This window comes from Trematomus bernacchii, unplaced genomic scaffold, assembly GCF_902827165.1.
Source record: "Trematomus bernacchii unplaced genomic scaffold, fTreBer1.1, whole genome shotgun sequence".
Classification (NCBI taxonomy): Eukaryota; Metazoa; Chordata; class Actinopteri; order Perciformes; family Nototheniidae; genus Trematomus; species Trematomus bernacchii.
Genome location: NW_022988098.1, coordinates 6348840 through 6374113, shown reverse-complemented (window position 1 = coordinate 6374113; position 25274 = coordinate 6348840). Strand labels below are relative to the sequence as shown.

General features: G+C 38.1%; 1 protein-coding gene across 1 annotated transcript in view; it reads right to left on the bottom strand.

Moving 5' to 3' along the window:
* cntn4 (contactin 4) overlaps positions 1–24195 on the bottom strand; it is a 159350-nt gene extending 135155 nt beyond the window's left edge. The window contains exons 1-2 of the mRNA XM_034122023.1: positions 23870–24195; positions 7468–7603 (exon numbers count right to left, since the gene is read on the bottom strand). Coding sequence (XP_033977914.1) covers positions 7468–7522 — 55 coding nt within the window. The 5' untranslated portion in view covers positions 7523–7603; positions 23870–24195. The remainder of the gene's footprint in view (positions 1–7467; positions 7604–23869) is intronic.
* Between the last annotated feature and the right edge of the window lie 1079 nt (positions 24196–25274).

Here is a 25274-nt window from a genome sequence, read left to right as displayed (position 1 = left end):
TCCCACACACTCCTCTTTACTCCAGTAACATAGTGACATCACTATGTAACACTTGCCCTTCTATTGGCTACGCTCCAACACATTGTACATGTCGTTGTGTCCCTGAGACACTACACCCCAAATTGCTCCTGTGGGGATTGCCCACAGTATTGAGTATGTAAGTCGCTTTGGATAAAAGCGTCTAACAAGTAACATCAGTGTTTTCCCTACCATTGTCTTGGAGGGGCGCTGCCCTGAAATACAAGGGGGGAAGAGAATGGGATTGCAGCCATAACACTCGGTCTCTTATACGCCTGTGATTTTCAAACTATTTACAAAATACTGTTTCTTGTCTATTTATGTGTTACCTTGGCAATAATACTCCTCGGGGCTCCATAAAACAATATGTCTAGAAATAGATGGGTGATGTATATCGGCGGAAACTCTTACTTCAGCGGAAGATGCTTATGAACTGATTCAATCTGCACACAACCACAAATGCACTCAAACACACACACACACACACAAGCACACACACGCACACGCACACACAAACACACACACAAGCACACACAACCACAAATGCACTCAAACACACACAAACACAAACGCACTCAAACACACACACACACACACACGCACACACACACACACACAAGCACACACAACCACAAATGCACTCAAACACACTCAAACACACACAAACACACACACACGCACACACACACACAAGCACACACAAACACACACACACACACACACACACACACACACACAAACACACACACACTCTCAGCAACTCCTCTTGAGGTTAAGTGGCACAGCAGCTCAATGGCACGAACATATTTGATCATACCGGGCAGTTCCCCGGAGGTACTGAGAGCACGAGTATGAATCATGTGAGTGTACTGAGCAAACAATCCTCAGGTGAATAAAGCTCAGAGACAAAAAAAAAAGATGTACGAGCCCTGTGTGATCCCTATATGATCCTCTCTAATGAATATTCAAATAAATACATTAAAGCTCAGAAATATATTTAATAATGCAAAGCAGAGAGGAAGCTTTGTTATATTAGCATACTTATTCACGTCAGCGCTAACCTGCAGGCAGTTATCTTTACATGTAAAATATTAAAGAAGGCTGACACTTACACCCATGTATTATAACTAATGCAGATCTGATGTGTCTAATTGCTCCATTTGTTAGTCACTTGTTAAGTTACGCACTCCGTGGGTGTTTTGTATGATTGACTATTTAAATGTATATTCTTATGATGTCCAAAATAACATCAACCTAATTAGTGTCACTCATAAATATGCAAGGCTTCCTATGGAGGAATGTGCAGTGCTTGTAAATGTGTAGTTAGTGTGTACTTGTGAGAGTGTTTGTTTTAGTTTGTACTCATTCATGTATAATCTAGTATGTGTTGTAGGAAATCGCCTAAACATATGTACTGGATACATCTTTGAAGAGCTCCCTATGCTTATATTTTAGCTGAGTAAACATCAGCGATGGAAGGAAAAGAGCGGAGAATATGTAAAGAAGGCGAGTATATAAAAAGGTCATGGTGTGGTTACTAATCACTAAAATTGCTTTTACATTTGTATAAAAACATACAAGAAATTAAAGAAATACAGAGCATTGATGCATATTAGAAGGTATACCAACATAATATGCAAGGGATAATGTGCAGTGAGCGAATCATTATTGAGAAAAGACCCCCGACAATTTAAGGAGGATCCTAACTCGAAGCCAATTGGTCATGGTTATTAAATAAATAAACTTGACTCTCAATGTAGATTTAAAGGTCACCTATTATGCAAAATCCACTTTTTCATGAATTATATCTTGTGTAAAGAGATTCTGAAAAATGACCGCCTCTCTTTTTGTCCTGATCCATTTATATAAAAACCTGTCTGAAAATGAGCTGATCAGATTGTGGCCACCTTATGATGTCATAACGATTTTTTTGGCTTGTGTAACCATTAGTCAATCACCAACCAAGGTAACCCCCCCCCCCCCCCCCCCCCCCTTATCACCTGAATCTCCTCCTAGAGCACCATTGTGTTCTTTTTAACCAAATCTCTCTCAGAGGGGCGTGGGGAGTGGCTCCTTATTTTCATCTACAGTAACAGACAGAGAATCAGCACTTTTGAAACAGGGCTGAAACAGAGGGGATTATGGGATGCTGCAATGATCTGTTTGGTGTTTCAGCCAATCAGAGACAGGTTCTGTATATATCTGAGACCTATAATATATTGATGAAAAAGAGCATAATAGGGGACATTTAAAATATGGTCTTATTTCTCCAGTGATAAAACACATTTTCTATTCTACTCATACCACTCACTGTACTAAGCAACGTGACTTAACAAGTAATCTGTAAGTCATATTTCCAAAGTAACCTTCCCATTAATACAGCAGAAAAAACACTTAATCTAATGCACAGCCATTCGTAAAGATGTGTCTTTGTGTATGATTTTGTATAGTAAAAACGTTTTGACTTTAATTGTTGTGTTTGGACTCAGTCTTCATTATAACTGTACAGTAATAACTAAAATACATTTTGAACAGTAACATCAGAAGCACTGCAGTGTTTGAACTAACCAATACCCTATGTTCACCTTGCTGTGAAAAGTATTTTGTGATTGAGTAATGATTTTCTGTTCCTCCCATGATTATCTTTTATATTATAAGTTGCCAAGCTGTCATGTTTGCTTGGCTCAGAGTCAAAATAAACTACAGTGCCCGTCTTCATCATAATGAAAAAACTGGTAACCAGTGTGGCTTATTGATATTTTTTGAAAATATTTTGTATATCTCATTAATGTTATATAGCACAGAGGAATATCTATATCTCACACACACTGATATATCATATTGAAGTCATACATAGAAAGTGTCTTAAATGTTAATCCTGATTACATACGTTAATAGAAATGTGGAAAATAATCGCTACAGCTTTAAAAAAGAAATCAAATTAAAAATGAAATTATCTCCAACACATCTTTAAGTCTGACTAATATAGTCCCTTGTGAAATGATTCAACCAGCTAGGTGGTGATTCGTAATTGTTCATTACTCATAAGTCAAATCTCTTCCTGTCTGACAGTGGTATGAAAAAACACTATTCAATCTGTCTTTTTCCAAGAAATGGAGACACCAATCATTCAGCATTTTCCCTGCACTTCTCTAGCATTCACTTGAAAGTGATCTGCCCTTCCCTTGATCAAAAACCTGCACGAAAGCGAAGGCTGTGAGTGAGTAGGGAAGTGTTTGACATTATTTCTGTTAAACTCCTTATAGCAAGTAAGTAAGTAATTAAAATGTATTTATAAAGCGCTTTTCACAGACAAGTCACAAAGTGCTTGACAAAACATTAAAACATCATAGGAATCATAAAATAATAACAAGTGTCTCCCTCTTCATCCTATCAGTGTCCTTCTCATCTCCACTACAAAAGTGGAGTATGTTAATTTATGACAAAACGTGTACTCTACTCACTCACAGCCTACAGGAGGCGTGTGGTGCAGTGGGTTGTAAGTTGGTGTTCGGATCAGGGGGTCACAGGTTCAAACCCCACTGCGGTCAGCATGTCGTTGTGTCCCTGGGCAAGACACTTCACCCCAAATTGCTCCTGTGAGGATTGCCCACAGTATTGAGTATGTAAGTCGCTTTGGATAAAAGCGTCTAACAAGTGACATGTAATGTAATTTGTAATACCCTGGTTCACAAATACCAACTTACCATTCTCACAGATAATTCCACAACACACAGAAAAAGCCATTATTTGAGTTGTCAGAAAAGCACCCCCCACAACCTCTGATTTGTTACACTGTTGTTGCAGTCAGCTGGTGAACAAGCAGGTGACTAATTCAAAAATGTAATTGGATTTTGAGTTTCAACTGGCACATATGTCATTATCAAGCTTTTTTTTATTCATGTGTGCGTGAAAAACAAATCAACTTATAACTCCCCAGGCTGAGGAGTGTAGCTAAAGCTGCAATAAACATCTGTACCATCGCTTTCCCTAAGCCCGTACTGCAGGAGGTTTGCTCTCTTTGCAAATATATTCTTGCACTCTGCAGCATATTAAAGCTGTTTTAGGTCTGCATGTGATGCAACGTTCCTGTTTCCAGTAGTAGTTTATTTCCAGCCACCTCTCTAATCCATATCCAGGCCACATCACGCTTTGTAAAGTGAGTTTTGTTCCAAACTGATAAGCGGCAGGGTTAGTACAATAATCCTGTTCTCCAATTTGAACATGTCAAACTGCTCCAAGATGTACATTTCCAGCTCAGCAGAAAACACATTAGTGTTATGAAGGTCTGAGTATACGCATCCCTGCAACATTGTTTAAAGCACATGTTCACGCCTAGTGATTTTTGAAAGGAGGATAAACCAATTTTAGTCTGAGGGCGACCCTTTCACGGCTGTGTTTCAGGGAGTCTGCTCGCACACACTGCTCTCGCTCTGTTCTTTAAAAATGTAGGAACTGTCCTCATTAACCCTGCTTTTCCCATGCTGTTAAGCGGCTATGCAGATCTTGTTATAAAAAAAAAAGACAGATATTCATATAAAGACAAAACCCCTTTAATATACGGTCTGCATATATTACCGTCTCGTTATGAGCATGTTTAAAAAGGGAACAAATCGGTTTTGATTCTCTCTCAAGTTAGACATTTTACTGTCAGATCATTTTGGGGCTACATCTGTGATTCCCATTGAAAGTAATTCAGAAATATATCAAATGTTCTCCCTTGTGTTTAAAAATGGTGTTGTTGTTGGTGTTGTTCTGTTTTCCTCAAAGCTACCAACAGCACATAAAACACTGCAATTATTTGGGAGAAAAAACTGTGAAAAAGAGACGTTAATAACAAGTCCCATTGAGATTCATAATATTGCAAAAAGGCTAGCATTCTTTTAGCCTCATAAAAAGCCCTTTGGTAGTGAGACATACAGTTTGATTTGTTGGCTCAATAATCACATAAGAAGTTGGCAACATTATTGTTAAGAAAAAAATATATTGGGAACTCTCAAATGCCAATGCTACTTACAAGAATTCAAGCATCAGAGTTAAATGCCTTTGTCAAAAGGTGCACAATCCATATGAACCAATAGACTTCTGAATCGTGTCAAAAATGTTTCTACTCTTGATTATTTTCTCCAAAACAGAAATAGCCTCCATGAGGTGTCAACTGCAACATTCAGCTATGCTCAAAACACACTTGGTAATTATCACACGCCTGCTGCTGCCTGATCATTTGGGATTGTTAGAGCTGGAGACACATAGTGACAAAACCACAAGGCCAATGCAATATAGCTCAGGGTTTCCTTAGACAAATCTGATCATTACATGTGCACAACAGGGCAATGGGGTCACAACAGGCCTAATGTGTGCTGAGTAATGAGAAAGAGGGTTTGACCAGAGCTCAGACCTCATCAATAGAGCCTTTTCAGCGTCTTGATTCGTATAATACCTGTTGATTAAACAGTCTGAGTGATTCAAGTGATGCTCTCTGGTGACCCCTCCTATTTGTAAAGGAGACAAATTAAAGTCCTCCATCAAAATGTGATCAATGCTTGAGAGCCTCTGGCGAAAACGGGCACCATGGTGTAATGAAGCTATAATTCAACTTTACCGCCCTGTAAATGAATGATGGACGTTAGGAATTGACGATTTCCTGTTAACTCATTGCCTGTTGGAAACTGTATATCAACTCGAGAAGTTAACCTCATTTTGACCCTCTTTTACAGCATTTCCTTTGACAAATAATTACTTTAGGCACAAAGTATGTTTTTTAGATATTTCCTGATTGAATGATTGATGCATTGGTTTACTGATTGAATTGTGACATAGTGTATATAAAATGGTGGACAATTTTTAAAAGGCCTATTAAAACTAACTAACCTTTATTCACTCATAAAAACACTGCTCCATAGCACTACCAATGGGCACAATTCAACAGTGTATGCAATTACTATGGAGCTTGTTTATTTGTATATTAAGTTGTTTTTATGTGAATACTTTAGAATAGTACATTTGCCATTAAATGTCCCTTATAGGGTTTAAAAAATACATTGTAATATATTTTATGCTAAGTTTAAGGTAGTAGTTCATCAAAACATTACTGTAGTTCTAACTCATAGATGAGAGTAACACCTAAGTCACTTCCGGGCGAAAATTACGGCCCCGCCCCCTTTTGGGGGAAAACAACGCTGTCATTTGAATGGCGGTCAATACAAATTCTGAAGTTTTTGCCAATCCGATCAGAAATGTTTGAAAACCGTGAATTTTTGGATCTTCAAAGAACCCGATTACGATGGTCAGACAGGCAAACAATTACATTAAATCATTTGAAATCGACAATCGGGCTCGATATATGGTTAAATTAAAATCAGTAGGCAAGGCCGTAATTTCGCCAGCTGTTACTCTCATGAGCGAGGCAGAACATAATTGTTTTAACATGCCAAAAAGCTGTTGTGTCGTTTATTGCACCTCAAACATTAAAACAAATCCAGAGTTCAGTGTTTCTGTACTTCCTCTAAGAAGAAAGGACAGTAAAAGAAGAGCTCTGTGGCTTCAGGCTTGATCGCCATTCAAATGACAGCGTTGTTTCCCCCAAAAGTGGGCGGGGCCGTAAAGTGACGTAGATGTTACTCTCATCTATGGACATCGATCGCCTACTGCTATATTAAACCATATATTGAGCCCGATCATCGATTTCAAATGATTTAATGTAATTGTTTGCCTGTCTGGCCGTTGTAATCGGGCTCTTTGAAGATCCAAAAATCCACGGTTTTCTTAAATTTCTGATCGGATTGGCAAAAACTTTAGAATTTGTATTGACCGCCATTCAAATGACAGCTTTGTTTTCCTCCAAAAGTGGGCGGAGCCGTACTTTTTGCCCGGAAGTGGCGCATGTGTTACTCTCATGTATAGTCCAGCATAGGGCCCCCCCTGAGGTTTTAGAACTAGGGTTACAATACGTCACCTTCATTGTAACTCAATGCCCTCCGCCCTCTACTATAATCTATGGTAGAGGGTTCAATATGTGCTGAAAGAACTAGGGTTACAATACCTCCCTCTTGATTTTCCACTCCAGATCAATTATGCCCACAATACCTGATCTATTGATCCAATTGAAACTGATTTTTCTTCCCACTGTGATGTGTTGCACTCCTTTATTTTCATTCAGGCCGATACCGCTAACCTTTTCCGAGTGCCAACTAAAACACGAGGGCAAAACAAACTGTAATATTGCCTGTGCTATGACATCTTAAGCAGACATAGGCTTTCTTTAACAAAAATGTCCTTGTTGAAAGGATGTTGCATTCGAGTTGTCTTAAATCGGTGTTAAAAATGTGTTTGCTTGTGGCTAATCTTTGGGGTTGCTTTCACACTGTCCCCTGCCCCAAATACATATGAATAAGGTCTGCACAAAGGCAGCTTTGGCATGCATCAAAAGTTCTTAATAAGACACTTTACCTGCAAGGCACCCCATAAGTGACTGCAGCACCAGCAGTTTCCATAGCAACATCATCTTCAATTTTGTCGGGTCAAAGTGGTCTCACATCCAATCACGAAGGTATGGAATCCGATTTGCACCTTTCTGGTTCACAATCTGCATAAAAGGTCAAAAAAAACATAACAAGGTTTTCATTAGCAGATTTCTATTTCAAACATCAGTTAGTACAGCAAGTGTTAATTGTGCATGTATAGCTCATATACTTGGTATTAACCAATGACTTTAGGGCATATTTCTTATCCAGCATTCACAATAAAGTATTGTAATGTTTTAATCATCAAATCCATGGTGCAATTAACTCTTTTTTCCACTTTGCTGAATGTTGGTCTTTAGAAAAAAGGATTTCTGTGTGGATGGTGGGCACATGAACACAAAACATCACATACACATTCATTTTCATATCTCCAGCAACTCCAGGGAGAGCTACTTTTAAGTCCATATGAAAGCAAAGCTCCTCCTTTAAATTCTCATAGCATTTTTCTTCATAGCATTTATGCTCATAAAAGTGCAAAGATGAAAAACATCGAGAATGATTTCTACAACAGTCGATAGCTTCTCAACACGAGACATTATCTCCCAGGAGTGAACATTGAAACTGGAAAGTTTGCCGAGTGTCAAAGTGACGGGAAGGAAGCTGAAGATACGAGGTAAAGAAAAATGTGTTGTGTTAAAAGTCTGTCAGCTTATGACAATGCTTTTAATTTATTTGTCAAAAAAGGAAACCCAAACGTTGTAACATTGTTTTGTTGGAGAATAGATACTCGCTGATACATGACAGTGAGTTTGACAAACATTTCATTATCTTGATAAGATAAATCATGTTATGAGAAAACAAATCATCTGCAGCACCGTCTTCTAGTCAGTGGTGTGCTCTGAAAAAAGTTAATTTTGCAGATTTCTTACCCGCTTTTGTCAGGTTTTGGCATAGGAACAGTATTCTATTGTTATTTATATAGGTGACTAAAAGTGAAAGGCTTGTGAATAATAATTGGAACACATATTCACGTGAAATAATTTGGTACTTCCCAATTTCAAAATGTAATTATTATTATTTTTTTATTATTTTTTTTTTATTTTTTCAGTTGAATTATACTTAAAGTTCAGGGTAATCAACTGTTAAAAACATACTGTTCATATTTTTGTTTCAATAAATGGATGTTTTCAAAGTAAATGGATAATCGTTTTTAATAATCGTGATATCAATTATTGACCAAAATAATCGTAATTAGGATTTTTGCCATAATCGCACAGCCCTAGTGAATATACATATAAGATGATACATCGCTAATCATCTAAGAACCATTTTGGTTGGAAATTAGGATTTTGGAATATGACATTTTGGTAAAAAAACTGCAGTAAATTGGGTCAAACAGGAGCATTCCTGTCATATACATGGACTCTATATGTGGATTACTTTTGACTGATGTATCATCACAATATAATGCACGATTGAATTTCATATGAGCATGTTTTTTCATGTAATTTCTGAAAGGTAAGGACCTTTATTCTCAATGGACATCATTATCACTTTTTCAAAGATAATCTCTGAGGTGTTGTTATCTAATTGGACAGTGCTAGTGGTTCAAAATAGGGAAAGAAGGGTATAGCATGCACCAAATGATCCTTGCTGGTATGGATCCATGAACTTTGAGGTTAAATCGTAGGTGCCGAACCACAAGGTCAAAGGCTGCCTAATGGTTATCAGTTTAAGCTAGCATTTAGACAATAAAGGGCCTTCGTATAAAAACGCGTTGGTGTTGCATAAGCAAGACATAAGATACCATCTGGCAAGCGCAGTTTGAATCACACATCTGTGAGTTTTAAGTGTATTCTGCACCTGTGTTCTCATAGCATAGCAAGATGCACTGGTAGGACTTCATAACTCTGCTCTAAAGCTCCTCTGGCAGTCAAACAGTACACAAGGTGTGTCTGTTTGCCCATTTCTAGGTTAGAAAACTACATTCTAACATTGGAACCAATTTAATAGGCATATCGGTTAAAAGGGGATGTTGAGTATAGGAGGTTGTAAATAGGGCGCAGTGACAGGAAGATTTATCCAGTTTCCAGCAACTCTGAGGGAAGAATAGAGACAAAGTTGGAGGGAATGTCAGCTACTCCCTCTGAAGAACTAGCCCTGATGTAAGAATTGAAGCCATACAAGCAGTTAAGAAGTAGAATCTACCTTTTGTGGGACTCCTCTAAGAAACAGGCGGCTTTAATCTACCGTCTCCTGGGTGGAAATATATTTAGAGTTGAGGCATGTTCAACACAAACCTCTCAAAAATTACAACTATTTGTATAATTTTGCTATTAAAGAGAAGCACAAAGAAACTCTAGTATCGCCCCCCTGCTGTGATTCAGCCTAGACAGCTCAAAGTTTAAGGCACCAGAAACTGTTTGAGTATGCCACATTCTCATTAATGTGAGATTCTCTACCTTCCAGCTCTGTCTGCTGTCTCCACCTACAGAGGCCTTTTATCTCCACAGATCTTATAGAGGGTTGTCAGAGTCTGTCTTGGTTACATCAATGGAGCAACGCTGTGCCTCACTTTCAGAGAGCAGTTTTATGCATATTAGAGTGTGTCTTATGAAAGCACCAAGCCCTGCGCCTATTAGGCTAATGCCCGGTTTGTCTGCTGTGATGGTTTCAGTTTAACATGTCACATCAGCGCTAACTTGATAGATGAAATTAGTACAATGTATTTAATATACTGCACATGGCCACTAGTACCAATGTGTTCACTAAGTTTTATTTCCGTGCTGGGTCTCATTTGCTTTTCCACCAACCAGTGCCAGAGAGGAGCGTTGCCATGACGTCACGTTTACGCATGACAATCCCTCTCAATAACAACAATGGCAGACTACATTGAAACTGGGCTCATGTTGCTATTAAGATTACATTACATTTCATTTTGATGAAGCTTTTATCCAAAGCGACTTACAATAAGTGCAAAAACCATAAAGATTAAAACTCTGAACATCAAAGAAAGTGCAGATATATTCACTTCAAGCAAGTCATACCGTTGAATTGGTTACAATGCCTAAATTAACCTTTTGTTTTGTTTTTTAGAATTAAATTGTCAAGGTACAATCGAAACATACGGGTTTTTTAAGTTTGCGACGGAAGATGTAGGAAGGGGCTGATCCCCTCACAGCTCGGTAGGCCAGTACCAGTGTCAGAAGCGGATATGGGCAGCCGTATTTAACTTACAAAGCTCGATGAATTGAAACTACTTCTCCAACTTTGTGCTGTTTTCCAGAGTGACAAGGCTTTAAATGATCGGTACACCGCTTGTGCTCCACTGGCATTTAGCCTACCATCTGCTAACGTCAGAAGCTACGTGATTCACTGCCTTACTGTTACATCAGTAACATCCTTGGATGCATATATTTGCCTGAATTATTATTTATTTTTTCAGTTGTATTTAACCGTGTTCGGGGACATAGTGCTTAACAGACTGCATAATGTGAATGTGGTTAGCCTAAACACCAAAGCCATTCTAATTATGTTGCGTATACTGTATTTTAAATCAAACCACGCACAATAATCCACACACTGATCTGATATATTGTTCTCCCACCATATCCCAAAATAACATGAATCCAAATGCTCTGGAAATAACCTGGAAGTGATTTATGTAAACATTATGTATGCAAACTAGAAAATATGACATGCAAGTTGGGATTTTGGTTACATCACTTTTGGTCCAAATAGATACTATCCTGTCATTTAAAAAAAAATAAATGTTATATTAATGGGTTCGTCTTTATTCACAATTTTCATTTTATCACAGAAAAAACATTGAAAAAACAATATATGACACATAACTGTTGTTTCACATAGGCTTCACTTCAAGTTAAAAGTATGGATCTGTTACTGTTTAGCCATATCCAGTGGTGCAAAGTCACTAAGTATACAGTATTAACTCACATACTGTTCTTATTCACAGTGTGGGATCAACCACTGCTTATATTGTTGCTACTTACTCGCTGTACTACAAGTATAAATATGTAAGGTACTTTACTAATATTCCCTTTTGGTAATGCTGATATTTCCTGATTCCTTGTAATACAATTACTAATTTTCAATTGGCGTACCACTCAAGCATCAGATATCACAGATAGTATGCACTCAAACTGCCTTCGGCTAAGGAGAATGACTGATGATGCTTTGGGGTACAATAGGCGGAGATAATCAATGTATTCAGTCAGTAACAAATTACCAGAAAATTGAAAGATTGATGGATTTTTGCCCACATGCGGTAAACAACTTAATTGAATTTTCTATGTGCAACATGAGGACAATAACCACAAGTGTACTCACAGGACCTTTTTTCTCTGGCACTGAAGTTGCAAGGTTTTTTCTGAAAAAAAACCTATTAAGCCTGAGGATACATTTGTAGAAAGATATGCAAGCTTATACAAAACATAAAAAAGTATTCATTAAATTAAATTAAGAAGAAATTACAATCTATAATTACCGCCTACTGGAAGTATTTTTCCACCAATCAGTCAAGTTGCAATTTACATCCAAGTGTACTCACTTATTTTTACTTTTGGGGAATTGTCATAGTTAAACCATATTATATGATAACATCATTCTTGAGTTGTGCCCAAAAACGTTTTTTGTGAGTTCACCTTTGACCACAAAATTTCAATCAATTCACCCTTGGATCAAATTGGATTTTTGTGCCAGATGTATTGAAATTCCTCCAAGCACTCACTTCAAAGAGAATCAAAAGCATTCAATGACACAGTGGCTTTGACCTTTGATCACCACATTTGAAAAGTGTATCCTTGTGTCCAGCTGGAACCTTTTGCAAAATTTGAAAAAGCTCCCTCAAGGTGTTCCTGAGATATTGCGTTGATGAGAATAAGATGGAAAAGGACAGACTGACGGACCAATGGATATCAGAACAACCTTGTCCACTGCTCTTGGTCAATGCTTTTCAAGATTTAAACAACATAATTAATCCCCTTTAACATCTATGCACTGCTTGTCCCACAACATTCTGTGGTGCAGAGAATAGTCCAGATTGATCTATTGCAAAAGCTTGTTCCAAGAGGAAACTGATTTCTTTGTGCAGGAGATGCAGAACTGCACCCTGAATTAAATTAGCTTTTGGGGAGATAACACGTTTGGTTAATGTACTGCAGTGGTCCAAAGAGATCCATCGTCCAATGCTCAATGGTATCAGGGCAAAATGCCAAGAAAAAACAGCGATAGGATACAGCCACCTTTTATGACTTCAATGTACAGATTGCTTAGTTGCATCAAACCAGGGCAGTTCAAAAGTTATTTGATGTCAAATGGGACAGAATTTCAACACTTTATGGAAGCTTTTGAATGAAATTACAATCATTGAGAGCACACATTCCTACAGCATTTCCCACCATGCATGATTATGACAATTATTTCAAGTGGGACATTTTCCAATGCACGGCTTTATTAGAGAACATCATGGAAATGTGGCACAGGAAGTTAAATAATCTCAAGATCAGTAGGACTCTAACATTTCATCAGTCAATTGAACACAGAAATATTTTTGTACACTGTTTTCAAATGAAGAGGGGTAAGCAAATGATCTAAGAGGCTGTGAAATGTTAATTTTTGAAAAACTAGATGTTTTATACTTAAACAAATGATCATTATTCTTCTCTTGAAGATCTAACAACATTTTCTTTTTGGTAACAGATAGTAAGTTAGAAACATCTAATCTCATCTTGATCTCCAAACCGGAGCATTTTTAATTTCTGCAGTTGTCGCAGCTCAAATGTTTTGCAGCTGAGATACCAAAACCCAGAATCCTCGTTCAGAAAGATTACAGAATCTCTCGGGGAAACATAACATGAGAAAAGTTGCACAAGGACATGTTCTCATTTTGTCTGGGAAGAAGATATGTTCAAGGTTCAAGGTTCTTTATTGTCAATCTGACATAGCTACAGAGTAATTGTAATTGTATGTACCATCCTACACGGTCAAAGCTTGCTGTTGTCCTTGCTATTGCCTCTGTATAGTACTGCCAAGTGACGAGAACTGTATTTTCTGTGTAGGGTCAGTGAAGCAACCTTACCTGAAGATTACATAGAGACTTACGGTCCATTGAACTAAAAGCCAGACATATATGAGCCATGAAATTCCATTAAAAAGGGGTCGTCTTCCTTTCACATTTGGCCTCTTGACATAAATTACACTCATTAGGAGGTCAACTCCATCTGAGCTCTTTTCTAAATCAATTTTCAAATTAAAACGCCCACTAGGCAAAGAGCAGTGACGTAGGCTACCAAGGTTAGCTCATCAATAAGGTTAGAATCATGTGGACGCTGGCTCTAACTGAGTCGAGGTTTGGAAATGACCAAAGAGTTTTTGAGAGTAGGGTTGTTACAGAAGATGGTGGGTGGCACGCTTAAATACATTATTTCTGTATCACAATTGTGGGTCTTTTACTTAAAACAACGCATCATTTTGTACCTTATTAACTATAAATTACCAAAATGTTGAAAACAAAACTACTTTAGCACATTCTTTTTAGGCTACACATATCACAGCCTTCAGTGTTTCATTTTCCTGGAAATGCACAGTATCCAGAATGCTTCTTTAATCGATATATTGCTTTGAGGCTTAATCTCTCATCATCATTCAAGGCTTGTCAGGTTAACTTTATCAATATAGACCGTTCAAGTCAAAGACATAATAAATAAAATACACACAGTGTCCCTGAGCAAGTAGAGGCAGTTTATTGCTAATACCTACAAAACAGCTTGGTCCATTCAGACAGTTCTCCAAGTCTTACTGAATTAAAGCTCAAGCCTTATAGGGTATATATCATGAAAACACTTTTTTGTGCAGAAATATTTGTCCATTTAGAGAGCCTACCAACCCGAAAGAAAAGAGCACAAAGTCGAATTTGTTGTGGCCTGGCTCTGTAAGAAAACATGGGATTCAACAGGTCATTTAGCCGCTAATTTGCGTGTTCGTTAGAATATATACCGCCCCCATCTGATTATATTTACCAACGGCTTGAGAACTGTCTTTAAAGATGTGAACCATGTTTTTCTCGCAAGCCAATTAGAGCAGACAGGCAGTGAGAGACAGGTGGTATGAAAGAATATGTGCCCTTTAAGAAAAAGACTTCAATGTGTTTCCAGTAAAGCACAATTAGTGGCTATTCAATTATTTAGTTTAAAGGGGGCCCATCATGCAAAAATGTTGATGTCTTGTATACATAAATATGTGTCCCCGGTGTGTCAGGGAACTCACGCAGCGTCAGAAAATAAAACCATGGCTAAAATGGGTGATCCGTTTGGTATTTTGAGCCAACACTTCATAGACATGTTTTTTATATATTTGTATATCTGAGACCTATGCTATTGCCTAAAAATACCATGAACCTTTAAGTTTTCTTGGTCCATGTCACTTCAGCAAAAAACAAACAAAGGGCAGGTTATCTGGGGCACAACATTTTAAGAATGAGATCACAATCAGAATTACGTTTCCAAGAAAACTGTCTAACTTTGCACAATCCATTTCCTTTTGACACACGAAAACTGGGTCGGCTTTGGCCAAGGTTGAGTTGTCGTCAACAGGTCGAGGTGTCCTTGGTAAAAATACTGAACCATAATTGTGGTCAAATTGTGTCCATTGTGCATGGCATGGTGTACGCGTTTGAAAGTTAATCACAACTGAAGAGCAGGAAGCACCTTATCAGTCTCTCCCTCTGTGTATGTGAATGGGTGAAAGCTAACATGTAATGTAAAAGCACTTTGAGTGGCCGCAAATACAAGAAAAGTGCTATATAAATGCCGTCCATTCACCTTTCAGTGACATTATGAGTGCAACCCCCCCATAGAAAACACTCTGCACTGATTGACAGTATCAATTTGTGTACTGAATACACATTTCAGTTACAGTAATTATCAACATTTGACAGGGGATCACTGCAGTGGTAATTAGTAGCTTCCAAAGACCAAGATAAATCGAAATTAAACGGACTAATTGACTAACCTAGGTTTAAAAATGTACTTGGAACATGTTTTTACAGATGGCCAGAACTAGGCAAGTAAAATACCACATCATCACTCACAAACTCTGATACTTCAGACATATTTCCAGCAATGTATAGTATTAAGACCTTATTTTAAGTCAGGTGATATCAATTTTAGACAGGATGGCAAATTATGAGTTTTCAGAAAAGTATGTATATGTGTGTAGCATATGCACTGATGTCATAAAGACGAATGGCTTGATTGACCATCTGTATATATATTGATATATAATTGTCTTTCACAAAGGAAAACGGTCATGAGGTTCAATGGATCATCATTTCTAATCTAATGATACTGTTCTATCACACATCCAAGCCAAAAAGTCATTATTTTGTAATATATTCTTAGAGGAAAAGCTAAATGCACTTAACAATGACTACAGAATGGCTTTTATCTGATCCACAGACCTCTGACATGGTTCACTAAACAAACAGTGCCTTTCTGAAAGGCCTAATTATTACATCTGAGAAAGAGATTAGATTGTGAATACCTGCTGAACGCTGAGTCATCTGCATATCTCACCAAACTCACTTTAATGAAATGATCATATAAAGATTTTCTCTAGAAATGGCACAAAGGAAAGTCTGTAGGGGATTTTATCAAAACAATGCAAGTAATGGTAATGCCCATAGACACCACAGCATAATATAGTTTCCTCATTTAACAATTACAAATCATCCATTGAACAGCTGCAACACGTGTTATAGTTTTTTTTAGCCCTGAGCCCAGGATTAGCTGAAAAGAGTCCAGGAAGCTTATTTACAAGCAAACAGCGTTTAATTAAACAATGCTACAATTATACAATGAAACTACAAAATGGCGGCTCTCCCAGCTCCGTTGGACCTCCGTTGGCTTGGCGATCAGCTGGGAAAGAGATTGATTTCCAGCTGGCTTCTCATTGTATCAACTGTAGTCTTCTCCTATTGGCGTAGCGTTGACGGGGGCGGGTCCAAGGCACGTCCTGTCGTTTTCTCATGTTAGTTTTACAATATTCTAATATCTGTTGGTAATTTAAACATTCCCTAATAACAGTATTGCACCATCAATAAGTGAGGGTTAAAGACTTAACAAGCCTTGCTGTGATATCTGTTATTGATCCTGCCTAATATGTTTCCCTCGAGGCAGCAGCAGATGTACGAAGACAGTATGCATGAAAACTGAAAGCAATATGCAGTCGGCAAAAGAAATCAGAAGAAAGTGAAACTAATACAAAATTCCCCTTTTTTATAATTTCAAACCCAATTTGGAACACATATCTTGAAAGTATTGTTTAATTTCCACGGAGCGTACTATAGTTATAAATGCGTCTTTGTCATTACTTTAACAATAACATATATCTTTTTTAAATGTGTTGATTTGTATTGCATTTTGCTCAATGGATTTGATGGCAACTTGCTCACTGCATTTTTACCACTATAAAATTGTACAAAAGAACATAAAACGTTGTAACTTTCACAAACATTTTTGTATTTTTTAAACGTTTACCATTGAGGGGTTCAATCGAGTATTGCGCTTGAGAACGAGATATTGAAGTCTTCATAGGTCAAGTTCTAAAATCTCTGGATTAAACGAATGATACGATCAAAAACTGACTGATTTGATCATTTCTAATTCAATTATTGTATATTTGTGGATGTCACAATTTGTATTTGTGGAAAATACGTAATTTTTTTTTAAAAAAACAGTTCCCTATCTTGAACAAAAACACTGTTACAATGTCCTAATCAAAATGCCATTTGGATAAGGAGTGTTGAAACTCACAATGCCATTCTTACTTGTGCTATGTAGTTTGTTAAATCTAAAATAAATGTCTTATGATTAAGAAGAAGAATTACCTGACAGACATAATGGATAATATAATCTCAATACTTTTCCTTCATTTCTATCGCTCCTATTTTACTCTTTTCACTGAATATAATCCTCTTCTTCTTTTAACATGATCTTCAAACACTGTTTAGTCTGGTGCTCCAGTTTTGAGCTCAAAAGCCTTTTGTTTGCTCCAAAAGCTCCTGACAAGGAAGATGCACGGACATTTTGTAGTTACAGAGCAAAACAAAGGACCACCTTTTATTATATAATTGTGTGTGTTATAAAGTGCTATTTTGACAATACACAACATTAACATTTTCCTATGGCATTGAACCTTAATGAGCTTTATTGTTTTCTTGGCATGAATTATAAAAAGAAATGTAAGAAGATTCTCCCCCAAAAGAGATCCATGAATAAGTTTGCTTGTATTTTATCCTGTGAAGAATGCGCTTAAATAGAGTGATGCGTGAATGATACCCGGAAATAAGTTAACATTTTATAACTTCCGAGTTTTTTGGCGTGTTTTATTTAGGGGCCTGAAACACAAGATGAAGAGATTTTCATGTTTTATTCTACGAAAGTCAGTAAATACCACACCCGTGAATGTTTAAAGCTTCCATGTGTCATAACAAAAACTGCGGTTACTAACGTGATTAAATAAACCGCTTGATGTCATCACGCCGACACGAGTTCGCCTTTGGCTTAGCGGTGCTAATGCGCAGCCACGGTTAGCTTTTTACTTCTGGCAATTGCATTTACGCCTCAAAAATCACAAAATTGTGTTTATATGTGGAGATTATCCTGCTGAACAAAACCTAAAGGTATCATAAACTTGTGTTTTCCAAAGAGCTACATTTAAGCAATAGACCAAGATCCAATGGGGAAATCCTACAGTTTTTGTTAAGGGAGCCCTTGTGATGCTTACTTCCGGGTCGGCCTACAAAAATACGTCATGACTGCATCACTCTATCGTCTGCATATTGTAAAAAAATGAAATACTTGACATTGCATAGCAAAATATACAAGCTGCTGCTGCTGTGATATGAGACAGGGACAAAAATATACAGAATATTTACTAATGTACAGGAGAAGGAGGGTGCCTGGACTGTAAGGAGACACAATATTGAATGAGGCAGGAAACATAGCTCTAACATAAGAGCCACATCCAGTGAACCACAGTAGACCCTTTGAACGAAAACGTGCTCTTGTGGATCTTCAGTAACAACAAATCCTCATCCAGGGTCAGCTGTCTTATTAAGATGAATCATGAACCTTGGCAACATCCTGAGATTGCTTGGAAAGAAGCTGTTTGTAGGCCTTATATAAGTACATTAAATAATGCAGCAGTCCCAGTGTGCATCCCCCATCCTCCCTCCCCTGAAGTCGGTTGCTGTGTGGCGTTGCTCTTATTAAGCACTCAATTAAAGCCGGTCCCGAGGAGAGGCGGCGTGCAACAATGTTTGAATTAGGAAAATGTTGCAGGCTCAGACAATCTGTGAAGACTTACCCCAAAGGGCCGCGCTGCCTCGAAACCAAAGGCGATGAAGTGACAGAGCATCATAAAGCATCAGGAAAGCAGAGAAATTATTCTAATATGATTGGATTACAAATGGGGCATTTACAGAACCAATGAGACTAGATAAATAGAGCCGGAAATGGAGCTGTCGCAATGAGCCTTCTTAGATCTTTTTCTCCTTCAATCTAAATATTAAAAATGAACAGAGTTGGGACTTGGTAAACAACACTGAGGAGCTTTGCAATATTTTAAGTGTACTAATTCCTGACAGTTGTGCAAGGGCTCCCAATTCACAGAAGTGAGCTCATCATTTATTTATTTTTGAGGATTAAGATTAGATATAATGTGGAAATTACAAGTTAAATTGAAAAATTAGGCAAGAATTCTTCAGACTTTTAACAGAAAAGTATATAAAACGTGACATGTTAACCTGCATTAAATGAAATAAATACATTTTTTTTCTTGAAATTAAATTTGCGAAAGGGTATGATGGATAAATATATAATCTAAGGTCATTCAGATAACTTTTTCATTTTATCATAGTAATCAGCAGCAAACTGTTATTCTACAGTATTGTTGTTTTATAGTTATTTGTTAATGTATCTAACCCAATTTGTGTTCTTTGAAATTGAAAAGGATATTGCATTGTCTGTGTTACTTTCGTTGCAGTTGTAGATGTTTTAAGTGTAATTTGGCTTGGCTTCCTATTTTGTATGGACATGCTTTTATTTTGAAGGAGAGTTAGCGCTGTTGACAGGAAGTTGTTGTTGCTATGGAAACAACTTGACGGAAAAAAAGTAATATCTACATATAAAGGCGGAGAAAGTAAGCGATAACGGTTATGGTTAAGTGTTAGCACCCCCCGAAGAGGCACAAGCTCTTACGTTAATATTGGAGATTTCAATAAATTCCAATTTGAAAAAAAAAATGAAAAAACGACAAAAAAAATGTGAAACCCGAATAGTACAGCCCTATTATATAGTTTGCTTTCATGCTGAACATTCAAGCTCCAGTCTCTCTGATACATACTGTGTATCTGCATCTGCTTGATTATACACATCATAGCTTTTTAGAAAGAATGTACTTGCAGATACATACTGTGTATTTGCATCTGCTTGATTATACACATCATACCTTTTTAGAAAGAATGTACTTTTCCAGTTTCCTGCTTGACAGGCAAGATTTCATCACCACTCAGCTTGTCAAACAACTCTATTATGCCAGATTCAAAAGAGTAATGCATTGCGTACATAAAACCACGCTGCACTCCGGTAAAGTGGTATCAGGGGTCCGCAGCTTCCTCATCCATTATTGTGTTGTGGAAAATCTCAAAGCACTGTTTACTTTGAAAAATCCAGCAGAGTGAAGCCAAAAAGCAGCGCTGCTAAACAACTGACACCAGGCATTTGTTTTTATTTGCTTCTCTGTTGCCGTGTTTATCTCCGAAAGGAGTTTTATCCATCAGCCAAGATGGGTAAATACATACTTTAGATTGTTTATCGGGGTGGATGCAAGGATGATGGGTACTCAACAGCAGGGGTAGGAAGACAAATAAAATCTGCATGTTGGTGTTTCTTAAACTTTTCTATCAGGTGTTTTTGTAAGTTAGTGTTGAATAAAATGTTCCAGTTGGATAACAATGCTGCTTTTTATCTCTGTTAAAAAGTGAAAAGTTGGCCATCACAGCTTTCCATTGATAGAAAGAGCGGATCCAAATTACTGGCAAAACTATAAGCTATTTCAATAAATCTCTCTTACGATTAATTCAACATTTAAAGATCTTCTTTGGGCCAAAGACTGCCTTAATTGGAGAAATGTTGTTAAAATGGGTACATAGAGGGGATGACTTTGCTTGAACTTTTCCACATGCTTGGGAAGTCCATCTGTGTAGCAGACACCATTCAAATGTATGGTATATATTTTTTTTAAACATTTAAAATTATTACAAGTTGGTTTGGGAAGAATAAAACATGAGGTAGAACTGTTCTGAGGAGAGGCAAGGGTTTACAAGCAATACAAGTTTAGAATTTACAGAATTGGAGTTTATTTGCTAAATATTGTTGCTTTTTCCACACTTTTCTGAAAAAGTCTTAATTGTGTCAAATGTCCTTTTTTGTTTTTTAGCATATTTAGTCAACATCAACCTTCAGTCATCATCAACTTTACAGCTACTTACCCTAACCTAACCATTTGAGTTTTATCTTAATAAAAGAAAACCTTAACTATTTTTGTATAGTCCTCTTTAACCGTCAAACACATGTACAGAGCACCCCACACAGTGAAATCGGATATAAGGAGCAGTAGGCAGCTACTATAGAACGCCCGGAGCAGTGTGAGGGTCTGGTTCTTGACTCAAGGGCCCCACTGGAGAGCCCAGGAGGTGAACTGACACCAATCAGTGAATCACAGCTTCTCCCCTTGGGTTGGAGGTTAGCAGTCCCAAGGTGTAGAACAGGTGTAGAACAAAGCAATGCAAAAACACCTTTGTTCCAGCAGCCATTGCTCAGATTAATGATTAAAGCACTGATGCAACGGCTATTTGTCTGTTTGATTGTTCATGTTTGTTCTATTGGTTTTAATGTGGTTCTTCTTTTGGGCCAGAGAGTGCCTTTATTGGCGATAAATAGAGAATTAAGTGTTGAAAGGAGGAGATGGAGAGGATGATATTGCCTTAAACATTCGCTGGCTCAGGAGTTGCCCCACATACATGATAGCAGACACTGCATATGGGCCATACCACCAGCTCTAACCACTGATCTATCTTTCGGCCCATACAGTATGCGTTGTTTAAAATTGTGTGTCATGATGTATCCCTTGTCTTTTAACTACAAACCAAATTGGCAAAGATTAATAACCCGAACCTGATTATTTGTAAAGAAACACATTTAATGCGGCTGATGTACTCCCAATATAGAGTGGACCAAAATAAACACCTGCACACAAATGTTGTAAAACAAATCTATAATATTGCAATCCCTTTTTGGTAGATGAAAGTAAAGATGGATTCAGGTAAAGTTTTCAATTATAAAACAATATTTTAGTGTATGTTTTTGTTTCAGCAACATTACATGTTAAATCAGTTAGAGTAGTGTGAAATGACGTTGGTGCCATCTTGTCATCGTTTCGTCTTACTCATCGACAACGTTGTTGACAGGCAACTAATTGTTTTTATCACTGAAATTAACACCTGCTTCAGCTACAGTTAAATATAATGAATTATAATCTATTTGTAAGTAGTATCATATAGTAAGGGAATGGAAAACAGCTGGAGGCAGGGTAAAAGATACAGCAACAAGTAGTATTACCTCCAACCTCATCCCAGCCTACGCACTTCAAACAGCCTCATGGTGATTGTGAAGTGTGTGTGTGTGGCTGTAATGATATCCTGCAACAAAACAAGTCCATGTGAAGAGTTGTTATGGGCATAGAAAGTTCTCCATCACATCTCACACACACACACACATAACACACACTATCCCCTTCTTCTCTTCCTTGAGGTAGCTTTCCTGGAGAGACATTAAATAAAAATGACCTTGGTGACACAGTTCTTTCGATACTTCCTGCAGAAACTATTTGATACAATCTTTATGACGCGCCTCTAAAAGCACCTTCCCGGGATATTTGTAATGTCACTACTGTGCTTTGTCACCTATTGCAGGAACGTGGCTTCCAGGACGTCAACCAAGAATTAACGGGCTGTTTTCCTGTCAGTCAGGCATGCTGGGCCGCGTGACGCAGAAATGTCAACGTGTTAACTAAGCTTCAGTTTGTGCTTAAATGTGGAAACATAGTTAAATCTGCTCCTCAGACTTTAATTCAACCATGTCTTAAAACCTTAAATATTTATGCTTAGATCTCAAGAGAGAACTGTTCTCTTGTCTCAGGCTTTTTGGGTTTTATCAACGCTCATGTTTCACAAATCAAGACTGAGCTGTGGATTAATCCGTCTGGACACTTTTGAGGTGAAGTTGTATCTTTTGTTTCCCCCTCCTCTAACCTTTAAAAGAAGTTCAGCTCTTGTCAAATCCGATGAAAAGTCAATGCAACAGATCACACGCAGACTTTCCGGAGCAGCCTCATGGTGAATGGACAATGTGCGAACACCATCAGATAGATGCTCATTTGCAGCATGATAGCACTGCTCTGACAGGTGATACTTTTTCCTTCCTGTGCTTGCACACACTAGGTTTACTTTTGTGTTTCCAGAGAAGAAAATAAAATAAAAACTCCACGGGAATCACTTGCTGCTATAATTCGAGTGAGCAGTTTTAACAGAAGTTGGCACGCCCAATGTGCTGAAGCTGCACAGATGCTCATATTAAACATATTAAAGTAGGCTTAAATGGCATTTGCTGGCCATCACACTCCAGGCCAATCACAGGCTGGCATTGGACACTTTACATAGTGAGTGACAGATGCTTTAATAAACATTAGAGCAGTGGCATGAATCATTATGATCCCCATTTAGGAGCATTTGAACTACCAACATAAACAAACTTTCATTGACATAGTTTAATTCCTCACATTATTCACTACTTATTTTTAAATATGCATATGTGTCGTTTTAGGGTTGAATCACAAGTTTTTTTTGTTTTTTTTCCGCGTTTTCCGGTTAAATCCGGCAGTATCCAGGACGAGACGCCAATGTGTGGTCAACACTGAGAGACGGGCAGCATAATCTGCAAAATCCGCGGGGATTATTCATGGGAGGGTCAACGCACCAGGATTACTAAACATCTGCACGGATCGGAGACACTCTCACACACACATACACACTCGCAGATTACTTTGCTTCTATCATGATAGTCCCACAACAAAGTAGACAGGCAAATGAGATCAACGCAGGATGAAATTCAGAGAAGGCAATTCCTGTACAAGGTTTTAATGTAATCTGTGAAAAGTTACTAAATAGTCTGGGGCTCATGTGTCTGAACTGCCACTGATGGAGATGTCATTTGTTCCCGTATGGAAAATAATAATAATATTCTTACCTGTCCTTTCAGCAGTAATGTCTCCAAGGAATTCACAGCCTCAGAATAATCCGTATGTTATCACTGAAGACAATTGTGCACACAGACATCACTGTCGAGTCTCGGCGACGCTCCCGGGCAAAAAAAAAGAAGTATCCGTGTGACTTGCGCGCAAAGATACTGCTGTTTCTTTTGTGCAGCGTAACATGGACGGGCTGTGCCGTTGTGCGCGGTTCCTACTGTCCCTCCATGCTTCCTCTCTTTCTCTCTCGGAGACAGGAGCCTAGTTTACGGCGTGGCGTCTCGCAGGTTGCATATTGTAAAGTGAAGCCCTGGTGTGCTCACTCTCTCCCGATGCGTCAAGAGGCTCACTCCCTCCCTCCCTTTTACCTCCCTCCTTGAGCCGAGCTGGAGCCCGAGCGGGACGCACGCAGAAAAGAGAGAGACAGTAGAAGAAGGAAGAAGAGAGAGAGAGCAGTGTTGTCTGTCTGCCTCCACCCGACCAGACTCCTCACGGCTCCGGTCATCCAAGCGGAACAGACTCCCTCCTCCTACTATAACTCCTTCCCTTCCCCTCCTCCTCCTCCACCTCCTCCTCCCTCTCCTCCTCCTGCTGCTGCTGACGGGATGTCCAGGCAGTCTGGAGTGTTGATATTGTAAAATATACGTCTCAGATGGGTTGTTATAGGGGGGTAAACAACCAGTAATTCCTTTAGAAAGTGGTACAACAAGGCAAAAGTTTTAGCTATAACAAAGTGCTTGGCAACTTGGAGAAAAACCTAATCTCACCATATGTTTGAGTAATATCATGATGTTTGACGACAATATGTCAGGTTTGACTATAGGGCCTTTATTTCCCTCTAGAAATGTCCCATCATGGGCTCATTACAATTAACATCACATGTTTACGCAGTGTGAAAGAGAATCATATTGTGGCAAGCTAATTAACTGATTTGCAGTAAACATGTATAAACTACGCAACCCCTTTTTTATTCACATCAATATTTAAACACTGAACAGCATCCCTAATCTCTACCCGAAAAAACTGAAAACATTCTCCATGGCCAAACGTACACTAACACACCAATTAAATTGCTTGTGTTGTGTCTACGACCAACTTTTTAAACCAATTTGCAGTGCATCCACCATAGTTTGGGCAACAGGATACCTGAGCCTCTTGGAACAGTGTTGGGCTTTTACGTCAAATGTTGTGATTAATATACGGTAAAATTACAACTTCAGGGTCAATCAAGATGCCAATGGATTCATCAACACTTTTCCATTTGACTTACATTAGGAAAAATACATCTGTTTATCAGGATGATAATTTCTTTTTTTTATGAAAATTAATTTCATAGTACAAACAAGTCCTTTAAGTTGTACAATTTAGAATACAGGGTTAATTCCCTGAGCACAATAAACTGTC